This window comes from Ovis aries, chromosome 2 (assembly GCF_016772045.2).
Source record: "Ovis aries strain OAR_USU_Benz2616 breed Rambouillet chromosome 2, ARS-UI_Ramb_v3.0, whole genome shotgun sequence".
Taxonomy (NCBI): domain Eukaryota; kingdom Metazoa; phylum Chordata; class Mammalia; order Artiodactyla; family Bovidae; genus Ovis; species Ovis aries.
The window spans coordinates 198,304,285-198,325,003 of NC_056055.1; the positions used below are offsets into that span (position 1 = coordinate 198,304,285).

At 37.3% G+C, this 20,719-nt stretch overlaps 1 protein-coding gene across 3 annotated transcripts in view; it reads right to left on the minus strand.

Annotated features, from left to right (window-relative positions):
* DNAH7 (dynein axonemal heavy chain 7) overlaps positions 1 to 20,719 on the minus strand; it is a 266,322-nt gene that overhangs the window by 215,833 nt on the left and 29,770 nt on the right. For all 3 annotated transcript variants that reach the window (XR_006058804.2, XM_042244009.2, XM_004004780.6), the window contains 4 exons: positions 9,535 to 9,622; positions 7,684 to 7,864; positions 5,405 to 5,480; positions 3,503 to 3,628 (listed from right to left, as the gene is read on the minus strand). Coding sequence is in view for 2 of the 3 variants with exons in the window: in XM_042244009.2 (XP_042099943.1) it covers positions 3,503 to 3,628; positions 5,405 to 5,480; positions 7,684 to 7,864; positions 9,535 to 9,622 (471 nt within the window). In the remaining variant the exon portion in view is untranslated. The remainder of the gene's footprint in view (positions 1 to 3,502; positions 3,629 to 5,404; positions 5,481 to 7,683; positions 7,865 to 9,534; positions 9,623 to 20,719) is intronic.

Consider the following 20,719-nt stretch of genomic DNA (forward strand, 5'->3'; position numbering starts at 1 on the left):
ACCATCTGAGCCATCAGGGAATTGCTACAGTCTCACTTCTTACTGGGCCCAAGTTGCCTCTTCAATCACACCCCAAGTGCTCACGTTTCTTGCTTGCTCCATGAATTTAGAAACATGTTCTGCTCTTGCCAGTTATCCTCCTTTGTTGCATTCGAAGTAGCACACTCTAGGCAGTGCTCTGCACTTGCTTTCTTCACTTACTAAAACTTCCTGGAGACCTTTCCATAGCAGCACATTGATACTGTTCTCATTTGTATTTCATAGCTGTATTCCACTGTGTGACTGTACCATCATTTACTGAACCAGTCTACTATCAATGATTACTTGGTTGTTTCCAGGCTTATCCTCTTAACACCTGGTACAATAAAGAACCCTGAATCTCTATCACTTGCTATATTTTCAGGTTTTTATCTGTAAGCTAATTTCCCAGAAATGAGATTGCTAGATTCAAGTGTAAATGAATTTATAATTTTCATAGATATGACCAGATTCCCCTCAAAAGGGTGCCCATTTCTTCAAGCTTCACTAACAATGTATGATGTTACTATATTGGAATTTTGTCAATCCAATGAAAATTACAATGATATCTCAATGTAGTTTTAATTTCAATTTCTTTGCATGTCTCTTCTTATGAGTTAGTTTAAGCACCTTTTTAAGCACCCTTAATTTAAAGAGTAATCAAGTTGTATCCTCCCTGAGTACTGTACAGTAAATTAATCCACGGTGTTCTAGTAATATTTTATTGGACTCACCTTGGTCAAACCATGAATTTAAAAAATCCACTTTATCTTTTCTTTGACATCCTCTGATTTCTACTGTAATTTCTATGATAATTTATACACTAATATATACACTGTACATATATGTGTCCCCCTGCATACACCATTTTTCAAGCAAAAATACCTGGGTGCTATGTACATTTTTTACTACATTATAAATACCATTTTTGACATTAAGTGGGTTCTATAAGCCTAAATATTGAGTGACATGAAATTGCACATTTTCATCTAGAGAGCATCCCTTTAGGATTCCACATTCAGGCATTTTAGAGTCATTCCAGTGATTTTTTGCATTACCATTCCCAACTCACCCCTAACTCATTGTTACACAGAGTGTGTCTGCTTAGTCACTCGGATCTCCCACTGAGTGGGTAGCCATTCCCTTCTCCAGGGGATCTTCCCAACCCGGGGATCAAACCCAGGTCTCCTGCATTACAGGCAGATTCTTTACTGTCTGAACCACCAGACGGTCACACAAAGATGGCCTATTTTTTCAAGACCTGCTGAGATTCAGGGCAGACTCAGAGTAAGGATGCCCTGTGTGTCCAATGCTGGCTTCTACTCAGAGGAGCAGCACTCTGACAGCCCAGCCCTCTCTTAATATTCACACAGAGTGAAAATGACTTACACCAACAAAGGCAACATAGGAGTTGGTAGGGCTCTCTTCCCACCCACAGACCACAAAGCTCCTTTCTCACTTGTCCTTGCTTTAGCTGCTACAACTAAATATATCTCTGCCACTACAACCCTGAACACTAATTTTGGACACATATACTATTTACTGTTTTCTTATCTCAGCTTTGTTGTTTTTACTTCTTCCCCTTCCTCCTTTGATTTTTGTCTCTTGCCTCCTTTCACTGTGTAACAGACAAAGTCTAGCCCTTTACGACAATATTAGGCAATGATGCTCATCCTCCAGTGTCCAGCCCAGTGTATTCTGGCAGCTCCACCTGTGAACCGGTATTTTAAAACAAAAGAAAAACAACACTGTGGTAGTGTTTTGAAAATGTACTAGTGCATATAAACACCCTTTGTGAAAGCAAGATACTATATTGTATGATCTTATCATTACATACAAAACTAGATCACAGGCCTTGTCCAGGAGAGATATCTGAGTACCAGTACCTAAAAGAAAGGAATGAAAAAAGCACAAGGCAGGGAGATGGCCTCTTCCTATTCCTATAAGACAAATTCAAAAAGACAAATAAATCCACATTACACAACGGAAAGTTGAAAGGATGTCATTTCTAACAGTTAAGTAGTCTCCCTGACAAAGGCTAGTTTTATGCTATGTATGTATATACATGTGTGTGGCCATACATATACATTTGGCTACGTGGGCCCAGAGCAAAAAAATGAGAAGATGTCCCACTAATGGTTATCACGTCTTTCGCTGGGTTGGTGGAAAGAAGCGAAGCCATGAGGAAAAGAAAGTCCAGGTGGGTGAAGTCAGGTACAGTAAAGAAAAAGAGCATTGCACTTAAAAAGCATATATCACATTTGTGTGATCATATATAATTACATACGTATCTGTACAACGAGATTAAGTTAAAATTTGTTAAACAAAGGAAGAAGGGGAAAGAGGAACAGAGGGAGGGTGAGGAGGGGCCTCAGACACCGCAAACCCACAATCATCTCACAGGTGGGAGCTGGAGAGAGCCTCTGATGACAGGGTGGCAGAGCTGGGGTGATTCTGGGTGGCTTGGCTTCCTGGTTAGGGTTAGGGGTTCCTGTGTGCTATGGATCCCAACTTCAGAAAGAATTCAGAGAAGTTGGTGAGTGAGGCCTCCCCAGTGTATGTCCAGGGGGGCTTCCCAGAACAGAAACAACAGCTGCACTTCTGTAGCACACAGAGCTCTTAGCTTTCCCTTCGTTGGTCTGCAGGAGGTGAGAAAATGTGCTCATTATTGTGCCCTCATAGCAATACCTGCTATTAAGAACCAAGAGGCCCTGGAGAGCAGATTGCAAGTAAACTGTGGCGGCTTTGGCTGGGAGGGTGAGAAAAGGTTCACGGACCACCCCGGAGACCTGGGTGCCATATCCTCTAGACAGAGATCTACCCAGGTTTTGAGAGGTCTTCTTTGAGAAAAATAATATAAAACTATATTACTTCTGCATATTTTATAAATACATATGTCCACGTGTGCCTATTGCTAGGATGCCCCCCAGTGCCTCGGAAGGGATGGCACAAGGGAAGCATACAAAGCTCGAGCTTCTAAACTGTGAGATAAACTGTCCTCAGCCCTAGGGTCAAGACCTTTAGCACCACAGTGCCCATCAGTGTTCACACCACAACATCACCCACACGGAGATGTATAATCTCCAACAGTTGCCCAGAAACTTCACCTCATGCCAGTCACATGGGCAGTATTTCCTAGGTCTCTGAGCAATACAGATTATCGTAGCAGCTAATGTTCCATGGGATTTAAAACAAGTCATGGCGATTCAGTTCTTTAACTATGACTACTCCTTAAAATAAATGTGGTAATTGGGTGGGGGGTGGGGAAGGGAGAACCGGATTAGAGACGATGGTGATGCTCACTTATTACTCCATATAATTCTATGTTATTTACAACCATGTTCAAATACTTAGGTTAAATTTGCAAGAATTTTAAAACTTATAGTTAAAATAATAAATGAAATAATTAAGATAGAATAGCTTTCATCTCTCTTAAAAAATAAACAACAACAAAAAAAACTTCAGTAAGGCCAGAAATACTTACTTAAAAGTACTGTGCCACAAATCTAGCACTGATAACATTGTAGGGTTCATTGCATTCAAGTGATCCCGAATATAACTGCTTGCAGCTAAAAATGATTTCCTCCAAGGCTTTGGAAGAATTTCCATCCTGAAAACAGAGAAAATATTTAATAATCTTCTTTAAAAATCAAAAATATTATAACATTCAAAATACTTTTTGAGTAATACTTTTTTGAGTTTAATTTAAATTACCCCTCATGGTAATAATAAAACATGTTATATAATTATGCTTTAAAGTATATAAAAGTCATACTCATTATGGTTTAGTATACTTTCTAATGCATATAAAATTATATTTGAATTTTTATTATATAAGGACGTTTTTCCCCTAAAAGATTGATCTGATGGAGTCCACAAATAACTAACAGTAATTAAGCAGAAAAGAATAGCCAGCTATGTTCTATGTACATCTTCAAAGATTTTTTTAAAAGGAAATATTTAAACATTTTATACCCCTGTGGTTTTTAAAACATTTTAAGAATGTAGTCTAGCCTGGAAATCTCCTTAAATTTCACCTCTGACTTAAAGGTCATTACAAGATCAGGAACACTAACATTCTATTTAAAGACATGTACTCTGTAACTGACGGCTAGATGGTAAAGAATCTGCCTGCAGTGCAGAAGACCAGGGTTCGACCACTGGGTCAGGAAGAACCCCTGGAGAAGGAAATGACAACCCACTGCAGTATTACTGCTTAGACAGTTCTATAGACAGAGGAGCTCTACAGGCTATAGTTCATGGCGTTGTAAAGAGTCAGACACGAATGATAGAGGGTTTAATAATAATATTTTGTAACTCTTCCAACTTGAATAATCATCTTTTATATATTGAAGATGGGCCATCTTCATCCTTCAGAGTATATTTAAACATTTATATGTTATGCCTGTAATTTTTTTTACTCATTAATTGTAAACACTCAGTCTTATTGTAATATATAGTAAGTTTAATTCAGTTTGTCATTGGTGGCCACACCACCTTTACAATTACAAAGGATAGTTTTTGTCTATACCTGGGAGAAAAATATTCTCCATAGAAAATATATTGGCTCTTTTTTTTGTTGTTAAGATAAACGATTTGGGGCAATTTTAAATGATAGGAAAGAAACAAAGCAAAACTGAAGTGGTTACTTAATTACATAAGTTCTATTCAAACTATTTAAGAGATGCATTTCTAAACGTTAATTATTTTAGGGAAAATATATAGCAAGTGAATTTTCATATTATGCATTCTATATTTTAATCCATGTAATAAAATGAAATATGTTCTACATTTGCATATTTTCTATAACGTTCCCAATGTTTTGAGGCATTCAGAATGCCATCAAGTTTTCATGTCTGAATCATATCTGAAGCCCATGCTTGGAGCTGTGGAAATACAAAGATCTGTGTCAAGTTCTTTCACCAGCATACTTATATTTTAACCACCCATAAGCATTCATCTGTCAGTACGTCTGCCTGCCTATCCATTTATCCAACAATTTATAAACATAATGTGTTTTTGTTTAGTCGTGTCTGACTCTTTACAACCCCATGAACTATGGCCCGCCAGGTTCCTCTGTCCATAGGACTTTCAGACAAGAATACTGGAGTGGGTGGCCATTTCCTCCTCCATAGGATCTTCATGACCCAGGGATGGAACCCCTGTCTCCTGCATTGGCAGGCAGATTCTTTATCACTGAGCCACCTGGGAAGCCCAAACATAACATATTAGGGCTTAAATACATAAAGATAGTACAACCACTTGTATAAAAGAAGTACACAAATTATAAACATATATATGAGAAAATATAACCAGTGTATAAAGATACCCACATACACAGAGATGATCAAAAAGCCAGTATTCTTAGAGAAAATTAGTTGCTTACTCAGCACGATGGGGTGGGAGTTCTTCTACCTTTCTGTCATCTTCCTTTTCTCTAGGATCTTTCAAAACAAAATCAACTAAAAGAAAATTGAAAAGTTCCGATCAACAATCTTATAGTAATTACAGTATTTCCCAAACAACTGCAAAATTAACTCCTTTAAAATTGTTTATATTAAGCATTTTGAAATACTGAGCAATTTGTGTATTAATAAACACAAGATTTTTTCATTTTTTATGAGAAAATCTATGATATCTGTGTCTTTGAGAATGTATGTACTCCATCTTAATGATGTCCCATTCTTTCATTTGAAAATTGTTGCTTTTAATATTACATTTTCCTTTTGAGCTATGTACCACTGAAAGTAGTCTGACTGAATTGAAAGTCATCAATACAGAGCAGTAGTTTCCCTTCACTGAGGAAAGATAAATATTGCTCTGTTCTCTTTTAAATTGCTCAAAAGCATAGAACTATCTTGTTAAGAAATCAGTAAAGTGAGCTCCCTCTGCTTCTGTGGTCCTTAATTCAGTTAATTCTATTATTCCTACTTTTCTTTGAAGATGCTCTTTCTAAAATGCAAATATGTTACTATCCCTCTGCTTAAAATCTTTCAGTGACTCTCCTTTACCCTCAAATGCTTTTAAGAAGTTGCCTTTTGTAAGGCCCTTAATATACTTTCCCTCTTCCTGAAATGCACCCTTTTCTTGGGCCACCAGAAGGGCTTGCAAGCCCAGAAGAGCCTTTCACTTTTGTCTACTATCATTTCCACCATTTCTTAGGCCATGCACATTTCCTAATACATGTTCATCCTTCACGATTCAGTTCAGGTACCCCCAAGTCCTTCCTAACAAGTCAGACATGACCTCTTCTCCCTTAGAGCATGTTCTCGATTTCTCTCCTTACTGTATTTCCTACTCTGCTTTATCACTTAGTAATCTGTCCATCCCTCTTATTACATTACGGACTCTTCAGGGGCAAGAATTTGGCTCTTTACATGACCGAGACACTCAACAGCAGTCTTAAACGTAATGAATGGTCTCCTCCTTGAAGGGTTCCCAGACCATTTCAAAGCAATATAATTTCTCCCAATCTGACACAGAGTCAGTTATATCAGGCTTACTACCACAAACAACTAGAGAACCTTTCTTTAAAAAAGCATAGATATGAAAGACCTGCCTCCAGAGGTTTTAATTCAGATGGGTCCAGAAATGAGAATTTTTTAAATGATGCTGATTATTAGTCAGTCTTAGAGTGTATTGGTTTATGCCACGAGTCAGCAAACTTTTATATAAAGGGTTAGATTGCTAGTATTTTCAACTTGTGAGCCACAAGATCTCTATCACAACTCCTCAGTCTCTTACGTACAAAAGCAGCTATAGACAAATATACAAATATGCAAATGAATGTGTGTAGCTATGTTTCAGCAAAACTTTATTTACAAAATTAGGAAGTGGGCCAAATTGGGCCTGTGAGCTGTAGTTTGCTAACCTCTGATCCACTGCAATAATTTTGTAATTGATCACACTCTACTTTATGATATCAGTAATATTAAGGCTATGGTTTTTCCTGTGGTCATGTATGGATGTGAGAGTTGGACTGTGAAGAAAGCTGAGTGCTGAAGAATTGATGCTTTTGAACTGTGATGTTGGAGAAGACTCTTGAGAGTCCCTTGGACTGCAAGGAGATCCAATCAGTCCATCCTAAAGGAGATCAGTCCTGGATGTTCATTGGAAGGACGGATGCTGAAGCTGAAACTCCAATACTTTGGCTACCTCACGCGAATAGCTGACTCATTGGAAAAGACCCTGATGCTGGGAGGGACTAGGGGCAGGAGAAGAATGGAGATGACAGAGGATGAGAGGGTTGGATGGCATCACCAACTCGATGGACATGAGTTTGAGTGAACTCTGGGAGTTGGTGATGGACAGGGAGGCCTGGCATGCTGTGATTCATGGGGTCGCAAAGAGTCGGACATGACTGAGCAACTGAACTGAACTGAACTGAATGCTAACTAACATTAAAATTTTCAGTTATGTTCTTTGTTGAGGGGATATACCCTTACAAATAGAAAGACTGTTTTGAAATTTTTTTGCTACACTTTGTTAATGAAATTTGCTTGAGACCTGAAGCAATATAACAGCGAAGCAATATAACAGCAAACAATAAACAGCATAATAAATATAATAAATAGCTTCAAGTATAGATGTCAACTTTAAACTTTTAAAAATTCATCTTTAATATGACACATTCAAATCATAAAGCAAAGAGAAACACTGATTTACCTATGGATTTTTTTACACTAAGAAGATAATCTTCTCTCATTTCATCAGACAACGCAAGTATGCTGTTAGTGAGGACTTTCAGATGCTGGGGGACTAAATTCAATACATGCTCCAGCCAAGAGTCTTCCATTGGTGCTACATGGTCTGTATCAATTCCATGGTGGATATAATAGTAATATCTCTATAGAAAAGAGAGCGAGAAATGGAGATGGGTTTAGTACTATAATGGGTTTCCCTAGTGGTTCAGATGGTAAAGAATCTGTCAGCAATGCAGGAGACCTGGGTTCATTCCCTGGATTGGGAAGATCCCCAGGAGAAGGGAATGGCCACCCACTCTTGCTGAAGAGTGCCATGAATAGAGGAGTCTGGTGGGCTATAGTCCCTGAGGTCGCAAAGAGCCAGGCATGACTGAGCAACTAGCACTTTCACTGTAGTACTATAATAAGAGAAGTATTTATCAAAAATAAAACTACTGAGCAAAATTAAAGTTTTAGAACAAAGAATTTACAAATTATAAAAAATTATCTTCTGCAATTCATATTGCCATTATTTGTGTGTGCTATGTTTAGTCATTCAGTCGAATCCGACTCTTCATGATCCCATGGACTGAAACCTGCCAGGCTTCTCTGTTCATGGGATTCTCCAGGTAAGAATACTGGAGCAGGTTGGCATTTTCTACTCCCGGGGATCTTCCCGACCCAGGGATCCAATCTACTTTCCTTGGGTCCCCTGCAGGGCAGGCAGGTTTTTTACCACTGTGCCACCTGAGAAGTCCTGGTATTATTTGATCTCTCCTATTTGTGGCTTCCCTGGAGGCTCAGAGGGTAAAGCGTCTATCTACAATGCAGGAGACCCAGGTTTGATCCCTGAGTCGGGAAGATCCCCTGGAGAAGGAAATGGCAACCCACTCCAGGGCTCTTGCCTGGAAAATCCCATGGACAGAGGAGCCTGGTAGGCTACAGTCCACGGGGTCACAAAGAGTCGGACACGACTGAGCGACTTCACTTACTTACTTACTTATATTAAAAAATGATTTTTATTTCAAGAAAGTCAAAGCTCTTATCTTAATTCATAAGTATGTTATAAAACATGAAGTTAGATTACCAAATATGTAATGTACTAAACAGAACCCACGTGGAAGTAGAATTGTGTGAAAATGGCTTTAGGAACCTTATATTATTGTCAATCAGAAGTAGATATTAAAAGCTCTAAGTGAATTAATATTCCCTATTCATTAATCTCAGAAATATTATACCATAGGATTTATGACATTTCCAATTGGCCTATTGGTAGTCTATACCATAATTTTACAAATGTTGTTAAATGTGTGCATGAGGAATTCATTCTAAGATGTGACAGTATTTCTCTAATAATGGACATTTAAATTCAATGTATTTTCACAAGCTTTTACAAGTCACTTAGAAAAGAATTCAAATATCAAAATACTTTCAAATTAGCAACGTTTAAGTCTTTGATATTTACTTTTAAAAATTTTTATATTTTAAATCCTTGGAGAATCACTTTTTCTAAAGTAAGCTGATATGGTTTGTGAAACGTACATTACATAACTAAGATAATTTCTCACAGAATAAAGACATGGAAAAGCTATACATGATGAGGTTAGTTTTAACACAGGAGCAAGGAGACTTGAGATTCTCTGTGGTCTTAGGAGACAAGGGAAAGTACGATTTCCTTCATTCATCCAACAGAGCAGTTTTACAGAACTTCATATTTACTTCTACATTCACATAGTTCCATAAGGAAGAAGTGCAGAATAATCTCAAAAGCATAAAAGCACCTCCAAGGGCTTCCTTTACTTTTAATTATACTGACAAAGAAATATCTTGTTACCAAGATATCTTTCTCTATTGCAGAAGTGGTTAGTTTTGGAACTGTGCTTTCATCAGGAGTCGCTGAGTCTAAGGCAGCATCTTCTTGCCTAAGAAAATAACAAACAGTATTCAAATGTATATAAAGTTCAGTTAGAACATATATCAATAGATTTATCAGACTGCAGTCTATAAAAATAAGAAAAGTACATTATTGAACATTTTAAAATTAGTAAAACATTTACTTGGTGCCATATGCCTCCCAGATTACTTTCTCTTTATTCACAGACACACACCCAGGTATACTGGAAGTGATTTGAAATATCTAAATCAGAGGCCACATCCTTTTTGATAAGCTTTACTCATTCTTCTTCACTTGCTCCAAAATCATCTCTCTCCTGAAATTTTATAGAAATGTTCTTGCATTATTCCTGAAATATGTATGACTATTTATAAACGAGGTTTAGAAAAGCACGGATGGGAAAGATTTTGAGTATAGTTTTGCCAAAGACACAGATATATTCTTCCAAAGACCATTTCTCAGATTTCTAGGACCACATTAAAAGTTAGCAACAGGTGATATAGAAGTTCATATGCTGCTATGTATTTATTATTGATTAATTGTTCATACAATACTGTAATGTTTCTAGCTATAATTTACTTCAAAATCTGTACCAGATATGATCCACATTTTGCGACTTCCTCTGGGGCTCCTATGTTCACATCTTCAAAGAAATAAATTGTTCTCAAACAGCTTTACCCTCCTTATCATTGATTATATCACGCTGCAGATCCCAACTTCACCTGGGATGGATATAGGTTAGTGACAGTGTAATAAGATACTTTTTCCCACTAACTGTCCAGTGAGTGGAGGCCAGAGGTTTATGGAATATCTGTCTTAAATATCATACCAAAGAAGGTACTCACAATGGATCTTCTGACTTATTTTGTCTTTTGAAAATCTAAGAATCCACTGTTTCGTGAGCTTCACACTTCTCTTTTCAATTAAATGGACCAGAGGAAAGAGTCAAGGCAATGTCTCAAGCAGTGTCTCAGGTAATGTCTCAGTTTAATTCAGTATGTAGTAGATTTAGGAATGAAATCTGCCTAGGAGACTTGAAAAAGGTCTAGACTTTCAATCAACAGGTACCAATGAAGGAAATGAATACAAAGGCTAAGAACAAGGAAGTTATCTGAACAGCTTTATGCCAGCAAATTAGACAATTTAAATAAAAAGAACATAAATCCTTTAGGATTTAGGATTTTTGTCGTTTAAGTCAAGGCTATGGTTTTTCCAGTGGTCATGTACAGATGTGAGAGTGGGACTGTGAAGAAAGCTGAGTGCCGAAGAATCGATGCTTTTGAACTGTGGTGCTGGATAAGACTCTTGAGAGTCCCTTGCACTGCAAGGAGATCCAACCAGTCCATTCTGAAGGAGATCAGTCCTGGATTTCTTTGGAAGGGATGATGCTAAAGCTGAAACTTCAGTACTTTGGCCACCTCATGCAAAGAGTTGACTCATTGGAAAAGACTCTGATGCTGGGAGGGATTGGGGGCAGGAGGAGAAGGGGACGACAGAGGATGAGATGGCTGGATGGCATCACTGACTCGATGGACGTGAGTCTGAGTGAACTCCGGGAGTTGGTGATGGACAGGGAGGCATGGCGAGCTGCGATTCATGGGGTCACAAAGAGTCGGACACGACTGAGCAAATGAACTGAACTGAACTGAATAAATGTTTACCAAATGAGGGAATAAGCGTATGAAAGGAGTGGTGAGAGATCGTCAAGATATTCTATGGTTGGAAAGAGAATGGTTATTTTAACTGCAACCCCAGTGTTCATCGCAGCACTGTTTATAATAGCCAGGACATGGAAACAACCTAGATGTCCATCAGCAGATGAATGGATAAGAAAGCTGTGGTACATATACACAATGGAGTATTACTCAGCCATTAAAAAGAATTCATTTGAATCAGTTCTGATGAGATGGATGAAACTGGAGCCAATTATACAGAGTGAAGTAAGCCAGAAAGAAAAACACTAATACAGTATACTAACACATATATATGGAATTTAGGAAGATGGCAATGACAACCCTGTATGCAAGACCGGAAAAAAGACACGGATGTGTATAACGGACTTTTGGACTCAGAGGGAGAGGGAGAGGGTGGGATGATTTGGGAGAATGGCATTCTAACATGTATACTATCATGTAAGAATTGAATCGCCAGTCTATGTCTGACGCAGGATACAGCATGCTTGGGGCTGGTGCATGGGGATGACCCAGAGAGATGTTATAGGGAGGGAGGTGGGAGGGGGGTTCATGTTTGGGAACGCATGTAAGAATTAAAGATTTTAAAATTTAAAAAGTAAAAAACTAAAAATAAAAAATAAAAATAAATAAATAAATCAGTGCACTAGAAGGGTAAAAAAAAAAAAAAATAGAAACCACCTTATTGTTTTATGTTTGCATAGTAAAAAGATACTACTGACCATCATGTTCTTCAGGAATCAGGACTTCTGGGCTCAGATTCTGCCACTATAAAGTATATGACCTTAATAACTGGGTTGTTTTTCTTTTTAATGGCAGAAATGCTTATCTTATCTAATTTTCTGAATCCTGGCACTCAAATTTCATCCTCTGAGAGTAACATGGACCTAAAAGGATGCAGCAAGGTTGGGAGGGGGGAGGAGATAGGAGGCTGGGGGCAACAAGAGAGGCTGCAGAAATTCTTGCCATCAGAACAAAGATCCGTTCAGCTCTAATACTCCATGACTCTATTTTTCTGCGGCCAAAGGCAAAAATTCTGCTCACTGGAAACAGTAATAGAAGCTCTTTACTGATCACCTAGTCAAGCCCTAAATAGTTCCACATATATTATCTCTAAATCATACACCTACCCTTACAGGGCACAATGATATAATTATTCCCACTGTACAGATGAAGAAACAATGCCAAAGAGATTAAATAACTTCCCCTTTACACATCATTAATTAAATATAAAAACAAGGGTTTGATTATCCATAGGTGCTTCTACACTGCAATGCTCTTTCCATCAAAGCAACATCCCTTTCAGAAATAAATCAAACAGTGCTAGAAACACTTTTACCTGGTTATAGGGAAAATATGATGTATTTTATTTTGCAAAAATGAAAGAACAAAATTGATATTTTTTCTCTTTATCAATAGAGATTTTTGGTTCAAGATAGTAACAAAAACATCTATTTTTTCAAGTTTTTCTGTGAAAATGGTAGTAATGTTAGCCCATGATTATGAAGCAACTAGAGGGTCATCAGTTGAGGAATTATTTCAACAAATTTCTCGAACATGAAAAGAAGATACAGAAGAGATGAAACAATTTAAAATACCATAGACAATAACTCATGCAGGAGAGACTGAAATCTGCCTCAGAGACTCCTGGAAAAAGGTCTGGACTTGCAGTCAATAGGTACCAAGGGAGGAAATGAGCACAAAGGCTAAGAACACGGAAGTTATCTGAATAGCTTTATGCCAGCAAATTAGACAATTTAAATAAAAAAGAAAATATTCTTTTTTTTTCAGTTTTTTATTTTTTAAATTTTAAAATCGTTAATTCTTACATGCGTTCCCAAACATGAACCCCCTCCCACCTCCCTCCCCATAACATCTCTCTGGGTCATCCCCATGCACCAGCCCCAAGCATGCTGTATCCTGCGTCAGACATAGACTGGCGATTCAATTCTTACATGATAGTATACATGTTAGAATGCCATTCTCCCAAATCATCCCACCCTCTCCCTCTCCCTCTGAGTCCAAAAGTCCGTTATACACATCCGTGTCTTTTTTCCTGTCTTGCATACAGGGTCATCATTGCCATCTTCCTAAATTCCATATATATGTGTTAGTATACTGTATTGGTGTTTTTCTTTCTGGCTTACTTCACTCTGTATAATTGGCTCCAGTTTCATCCATCTCATCAGAACTGATTCAAATGAATTCTTTTTAATGGCTGAGTAATACTCCATTGTGTATATGTACCACAGCTTTCTTATCCATTCATCTGCTGATGGACATCTAGGTTGTTTCCATGTCCTGGCTATTATAAACAGTGCTGCGATGAACATTGGGGTACATGTGTCTCTTTCAATTCTGGTAAAAAATATGATGAGATCTATATCAAGTGAACTAATTGAATCAGTAAGTAATAACCTTTTTACAAAGAAAAGTGCAGGTCCAGATGGTCTCACTAATAAGTTCTATCAAACAGATAAGGAATAACTAATGCCAATTCTACACAAATTCATTTGGAAAATAGAGTAGTTGGAAACACTTTCCAACTCATTTTAAGAAGCCAGTAGTGCTCTGATACCAAAGCCAAAACATCACAAGATAAGTACAGTGTCATATTATTCATTTGTAGACTTGAAAATCCTTAAAATTTTAACAAATGTATAAAAGGGATTACACAAAAATAAATAACGATGAAGTTAAAAGAAATGCAAGATTTCTTTAACATATACAAAGCAATTAATGTAAAGGAAACAATGACAGACTTTATTTTCTTGGGCTCCAAAAATCACTGCAGATAGTGACTGCAGCCATGAAATTAAAAGACGCTTGCTCCTTGGAAGAAAAGCTATGACAAACCTAGACAGCCTATTAAAAAGCAAAGACATTACTTTACCGACAAAGGTCCATTTTGTCAAAGTTATGGTTTTTCCAGTAGCTATGTATGGATGTGAGAGTTGGGCCATAAAGAAAGCTGAGCACGGAAGATGCTTTTGAACTGTGGTGTTGGAGAAGACTCTTGAAAGTCCCTTGGACTGCAAGGAGATCCAACCAGTCCATCCGAAAAGAAATCAGTCCTGAATATTCCTTGGAAAGACTGATGCTGAAGCTGAAACTCCCATACTTTGGCCACCTGATGTGAAGAACTGACTCATTGGAAAAAGTCCTGATGCTGTGAAAGACTGAAGACAGGAGGAAAAGGGGATGACAGAGAATGATATGGTTGGATGACATCACTGACTCAAGGGACATGAGTTTGAGCAAACTCTGAGAGAGACTGAAGGACAGGGAAGCCTGGCATGCTGCAGTCCATGGGGTCACAGAGTGACTGAACTGAACTGCCATATCTAAAAAATAATAAAAATCAAATGATTATCACATGGACATCAAAACAGCATTTGACAAAAATCCAGCACCCACTCATGACAAAACCTCACAAAAAAACTACCTTAATCTAATAAAGAATATCTTAAAAACCTACATTTCACATGCTACATAAATGTGAATGACTGAATGCTTTCCCATAAGATTTGAAGTTTCATTGTCACAAGTTTTATTGAACAATGTACTGAAAGATCTACCAAGAGCAAAATGGAAAGAGAAAGAAAAGAAAAACATCTAAACTGAAAATGAAGAAATAAATCTATATTTGCAGAGAACATGGTTGATATGTAGGAAATTCTAAGGAACCTTTTAAAAAGTTCCAGAACTAGTAACTAGTAAGGTCTCATGATACATAATTAACAAGCAAAAGTCAATTTTTCTATATACTGACAAAGAACAACCAGAAAATGAAATTAAATAACTTCATTCACATCAAAAAGAGAAGTACTTAAGAATAATTTTTTTAAAGTCTAAGATTTGTACATTAAAAATGTAAGATACTATTGAGAGCAATTAAATAAAATCTAAATCAATAGAGGGAAATAACATGTTCATGGGCTGGAAGGCTCAATATTATTGAAATGGCAATTCTCTCAAAATTGATTTATATATTCAATACATTGTCTACTATATCTCAGTAAGCTTTTCTTTTTATAAAGAAAGTGACAAGATGATATTAAAATGTACCTACATGGAAATGCAAAAGACCTAGAACAGCCAAAACAATTTTGAAAGAGAATTTTGTGGAATTAAACTACCTGATTTCAAAACTTAATATAAAGCCATAGAGATCAAGACAACATAATAGCAGTGTAGTTGAAGGGAAATAGAAACCTATATATAGTAAAATGATTTTTGACAAAGGTGCCAAGGTAATTTAACGAAAACTGCCTTTTCAACCGATGGGACTGAAACATTTGGATATCTATATGCAAAAAAAAAAAAAAAAAAACTTAACCCTTACCTCACAACATACACGCTGAAATAAAGCATACATATAAATGTGAGAGCCAAAACTAAAACTAGAGTTAAGCTAAAATATCTAAAAAACATAATAGTTACAATCTTGTGATAGGAAAAGTTTCTTAGATATGACTCTAAAAGAATGAACTATTTAAAAAAATCAATAAATCAAGCTTGAAACTTTAAACTTTTGCTTTTTAAAAAATTCCTTAGGAAAATTAAAAGATAAACCATAGACTGGAAGAAAATAGTTTCAAAGGATATATCTGATAAAGAACTTCATAGAAAACATATAAAAAACTTTTACAATGCAATAATCAGACAACTCAATTTTTAATAATGGGCAAAAAGTTTAAAATTGAAAAACAAAAAGATTTAAATTGACAATTCCCCAAAGAAATTACGCAAATGCCAAACAACTACAAAAGAGATGTCCATCGTATTGGTCATTAGAGACATAACAGCTTAAAGCAGGGATAAGATACAACAGTACATTTACTGGAATGACAAAACAAAAGACAAAGCATGGGCAAGACTGTGGAGAGATTAGAAACTTCTTTATTCATTCTTATGGGAATGTAAAATAGTATGATGATTTGCAAAAGAAAATTTAGAATTGTCTTAATTTAAACACACACCTCCTATCAACACATAACACAGAATTTCTACAACTAGGTGTCTACCCAGAAGTGAAAACATATGTCCACAAAAAGACTTGCATGCAAAACTCATAGCAGCATCATTTATAATGGCCCCAAACAATAAACAAGATGGATTTCTAATACATACATACTGTACAATTCCATTTATGTGAATTTTTAGAAAAGATAAAACTACAGAGAGAGAAAGCAGATCAATGATTGCCTGGGGCAACCAGCGGTAGAGAGGATTAATTGAAATGGGCAAAAGGGAATTTATGGATGACAGAAGTATTCTAAAACTGGACTTTGGTGAAGGTTGTACAACAATAGAAATTTACTAAAATTCATTCAATGGACATTTAATATGGGTGAGTTTAATGGTATATAAATTATATCTTAATAAAGCTGTGTTTTTTAAAGCCTATATAGAAAACTATGAAAATATAACATTCAGAGAAAAAAAAGGAAAAGACAAACTGACTGTACAAACACAGATTGCAACGTAATAACAAAGCAACACAGGCTTCTCATCAACAATAATGCATGCTATCATACGGCTATAGAAAATACTATGTTGTGCAAATAAAATTTACTAACTGAGTAAAACTTAAGGATTCTTATCAAAAAAAGGGAGGGGCTTAAATATGTCAGGTGATAGATGTGCTAAATTGACTGTAGAAATTCTTTCACAACGTATATTAAGTCATCACATCATATACTTTAATTTTATTTGTCAATAAAGCTAGGGGAGGCTTCCCTTGTAGCTCAGTTGGTAAAGAATTTGTCTGTAATGCAGGAGACCCAGGTTCAATTCCTGGATTGGGAAGATCCCCTGGAGAAGGAAATGGCAACCCACTCTAGTGCTCTTGCCTGGAGAATCCCATGGACAGAGGAGCCTGGCAGGCTACTGTTCATGGGGTGCAAGAGTCAGACACTACTTAGCGACTAAACCATCACCACCCAATGGGGAAAATGTTAATATTTTTCAATCTAATGTTTTCCAGATTTGTAGGGGGAAATTACTATTATCCTTTAACTCTGCAGCCAGCTTACTCATCATTTCAAGAGAAAGCCAAAATTAGTAGAGACTTTTATAAAATGGAAGTTTTGGATTTACTCTCTACAGCTTCTCACTGGAAGAGCTACTAAGGGACGGACTTCAGCAAAAAAGAAAATGAACCTAGAGGTAAGAAGCAGGATGCAAAGACTATTTTCTAAAAAATTAGAAGACATGTTAGTAAATCTAAGTAAGTGTTAACTTTGAAAAAAAAAAAGAGTATGGGGAATTTAAGGACTTGGTAAAACTAAAATATTATAGAAATATTGGTAGAAATAAAATAAGCAATCATATGAAAAATGCAAGGAAAGTTCAGAGCTAAGCTAAAGCACTCCAAAGTCCTTTCATATTACTGAGGGAGAAAATGAATCAAATGCATTTTAAACTTAAGAAAATATAAATTACAATGGGTGTGTGTGCATGTGTGTGCTCAGTTGCGTCAGAGTATTGTGACCCCATGGACTGTAGCCTGCCAGGCTCCTCTGTCCATGGGATTATTTCCCAGACAAGAATACTGGAGTGGGTTGCCGTTTCCTCTTCCAGGGGATCTTCCGGAAACCAGGGATCAAACCTGCATCTCTTGCACTAGCAGGTGGATTCTTTACCGATGTGCCACTTGGGAAGCCCCCTATAAATTATAATACATAGTTTCAAATGATAGGATAACCACAAAAACAATAAAAATACATTTTATAACTTTTAAGACAACAGGAATAAAGGAAGAAAATGGAAAATTCAATTCAATAGAAATAATACAAAAGATTAAATAAGGCAACATATAGTCAATAGAAAATACAAAATAAACTGTTAGAATTAAGCCTACATATATAAGAATACCAATAACTAATAATGGGGTTAAACATGTTACTGAAGTCCAGAAACTCAGACTGAATTGTAATTAGTCCACCTGACCTGCCTCCTGAGAAACCCATATGCAGGTCAAGAAGCAACAGTTAGAACCAGACATGGAACAACAGACCGGTTCCAAATTGGGAAAGGAGTACATCAAGGCTGTGTATTGTCACCCTGCTTATTTAACTTATATGCTGAGTACATCATGTGAAACACCAGGCTGGATGAAACATAAGCTGGAATCAAGATTGCCAGGAGAAATATCAACAATCTCAGATAAGCAGATGACACCACTCTAATGGCAGAAAGCAGAGAGGAACTAAAGAACTTTTGATGAAGATGAAAGAGGAGAGTGAAAAAGCTGGCTTAAAACTCAACATTCAGAAAAGTAAGATCATGGCATCTGATCCCATCATTTCATAGCATAGAGATGGAAAACAGTGACAGACTTTATTTTCTTGGGCTCCAAAATGTTTGCAGAGGGTGACCGAAGCCATGAAATTAAAAGATGCTTGCTTCTTGGAAGAAAAGCTATGATAAACCTAGAAAGCATATTAAAAAGCACAGACATCACTTTGCTGACAAAGGACTGTCTAAAAGCTATGGTTTTTCTGTAGTCATGTACAGATTTGACAGTTGGACCATAAAGAAGGCTGAGCACCGAAGAATAGATGCTTTTGAACTGTGGTGTTGGAAAAGACTCTTGGGTCCCTTGGACACCAAGGAGATCAAACCAGCCAATCCTAAAGGAAATCAATCCTGAATATTCATTGGAAGGACTGATGTTGAAGCTCTGATACCTTGGCCACCTGATGCGAAGAACTGACTCATTGCAAAAGACCTTGATGCTGGGAAAGACTGAGGGCAGAAGAAGGGAGCAACAGAGAATGAGATGGTTGGATGTCATTACTGACTCAATGGACATGAGTTTTATGGCTAAAAAGAGCCTTCTGTTTCTTAAAACTCGGCAGAAAAGATAATCTGAAAATCTCCCCGTACAATTCTATAAATACTGAATAATATGTCACAAAGTTCCTTTGAATGCATAGCCAAGTTCTCAAGGAAAAAGGAAATACTCAAGAGGAAAAAGATGGAATGATAAGGCAGAGAACAGCCAAGCCCTGAGGTTATGGCTGCCCTTGTGGGGGAGAGCCTTGGACTTTAATGTTCATGTGGGTTAGGGGATGATTTTGTAGGCTAGAGTTAAATGGAAAATTCACACCCCTGTATAAAGCTGAAACCCAAAATGGGCTCTATCCCCAACCAGCAGAGAACCAAAAATGACAGGCACAGGAACGTAGTGTCAAAAAGACCATCTGTTTTGACGAGGACACTGGGAAGTGAAAGAGTCGCTGCTAAGAATTTGTAACCAGATGCCTACCCACCCATGGCTTGAAATGTTGATTTTATAGTTTGTGTGATCTGAGAGAGCTTAACTGAAAAAAAATGGTATAAGTGGACCAAGATGGTAAAGTCCAGTGGTGCCTGGCAAAAGCCAACTCCTAGCCACTCCACAGAGGCTCCTGCCTGGGTTCTAACTGCACAGGGGCCCACAAAACTGCCTTCTGTTTGTGGCATGTAGTGACCACTGCCCTCCCCTCAAGATGCCTATCCAGCCAGTAAGATGTCACATGGGGACAGTAAAACGGGGCTTTCCTGTGAGTGACCTAATGCAATGTGTCACTAAACTCTGTTCACAAATGGCAATGTGTGCACCTTGAGTCATACTGAAAGAAACGGGCTACTGAACAACTAGCACCAAGCAACGGGGAAAAAAAAAAAACAAAACAGGCAGAGAGGAACTGGTAACTTGCATCTGCATCGCACTCCATAAACAGATCTGCACTTTATTTATTTATTTATTTTTTTTAGATCTGCACTTTAGACTGGGCAAGCCCTGCCCTGACCATGCTGCTGATCACTACCCCAGTTCCTTCCTTTCACGCACAAAAAGATCTACAACTACAGGGAACTCACCACACCACCTGCATAAACAAGATGGGGAAAAAAACTGCCCTAAATCTTCCACCAACCACCATATCTAAAACCAGAAAGCCCATTCTTTCAACCAATATCAAGTACTAATATTGACACCTGATGGAAGAAATTTTCACATATTGAGGTTCAGGGAAGTCATTCTGGCTTATACATGATTTGGCTTGAACTTCATGCCAACTCCAACAGCCTGTCTTATGACCTATCAAACATGTGTTGTACATCTGTTTTAACCATTAAGAGAAGACTGAATTTCATTAAAGAGAAGACCGAATTTAAAAATCTAAATGGAGTAACTGTTTTAGGCATTTAAAACTGAGCCAGGTGGATGTGGTTTAACTGAGGACCTGTATTTTCTGAACTGTTACCAACCTCAAGGATACCTCAAAATAATATCTGCTAGCAGCTGTCAGCTACAAGTCCATGTAACTATGCAACTATTCTGTACCCCAACCAACCCTTACTGAACAAGCATCCTTCCTTTTTGCCAGTTCCAAATATAATTCTTGATTTTTGCCTTTTCAAGCCTCCCCCATTTTGTAGTC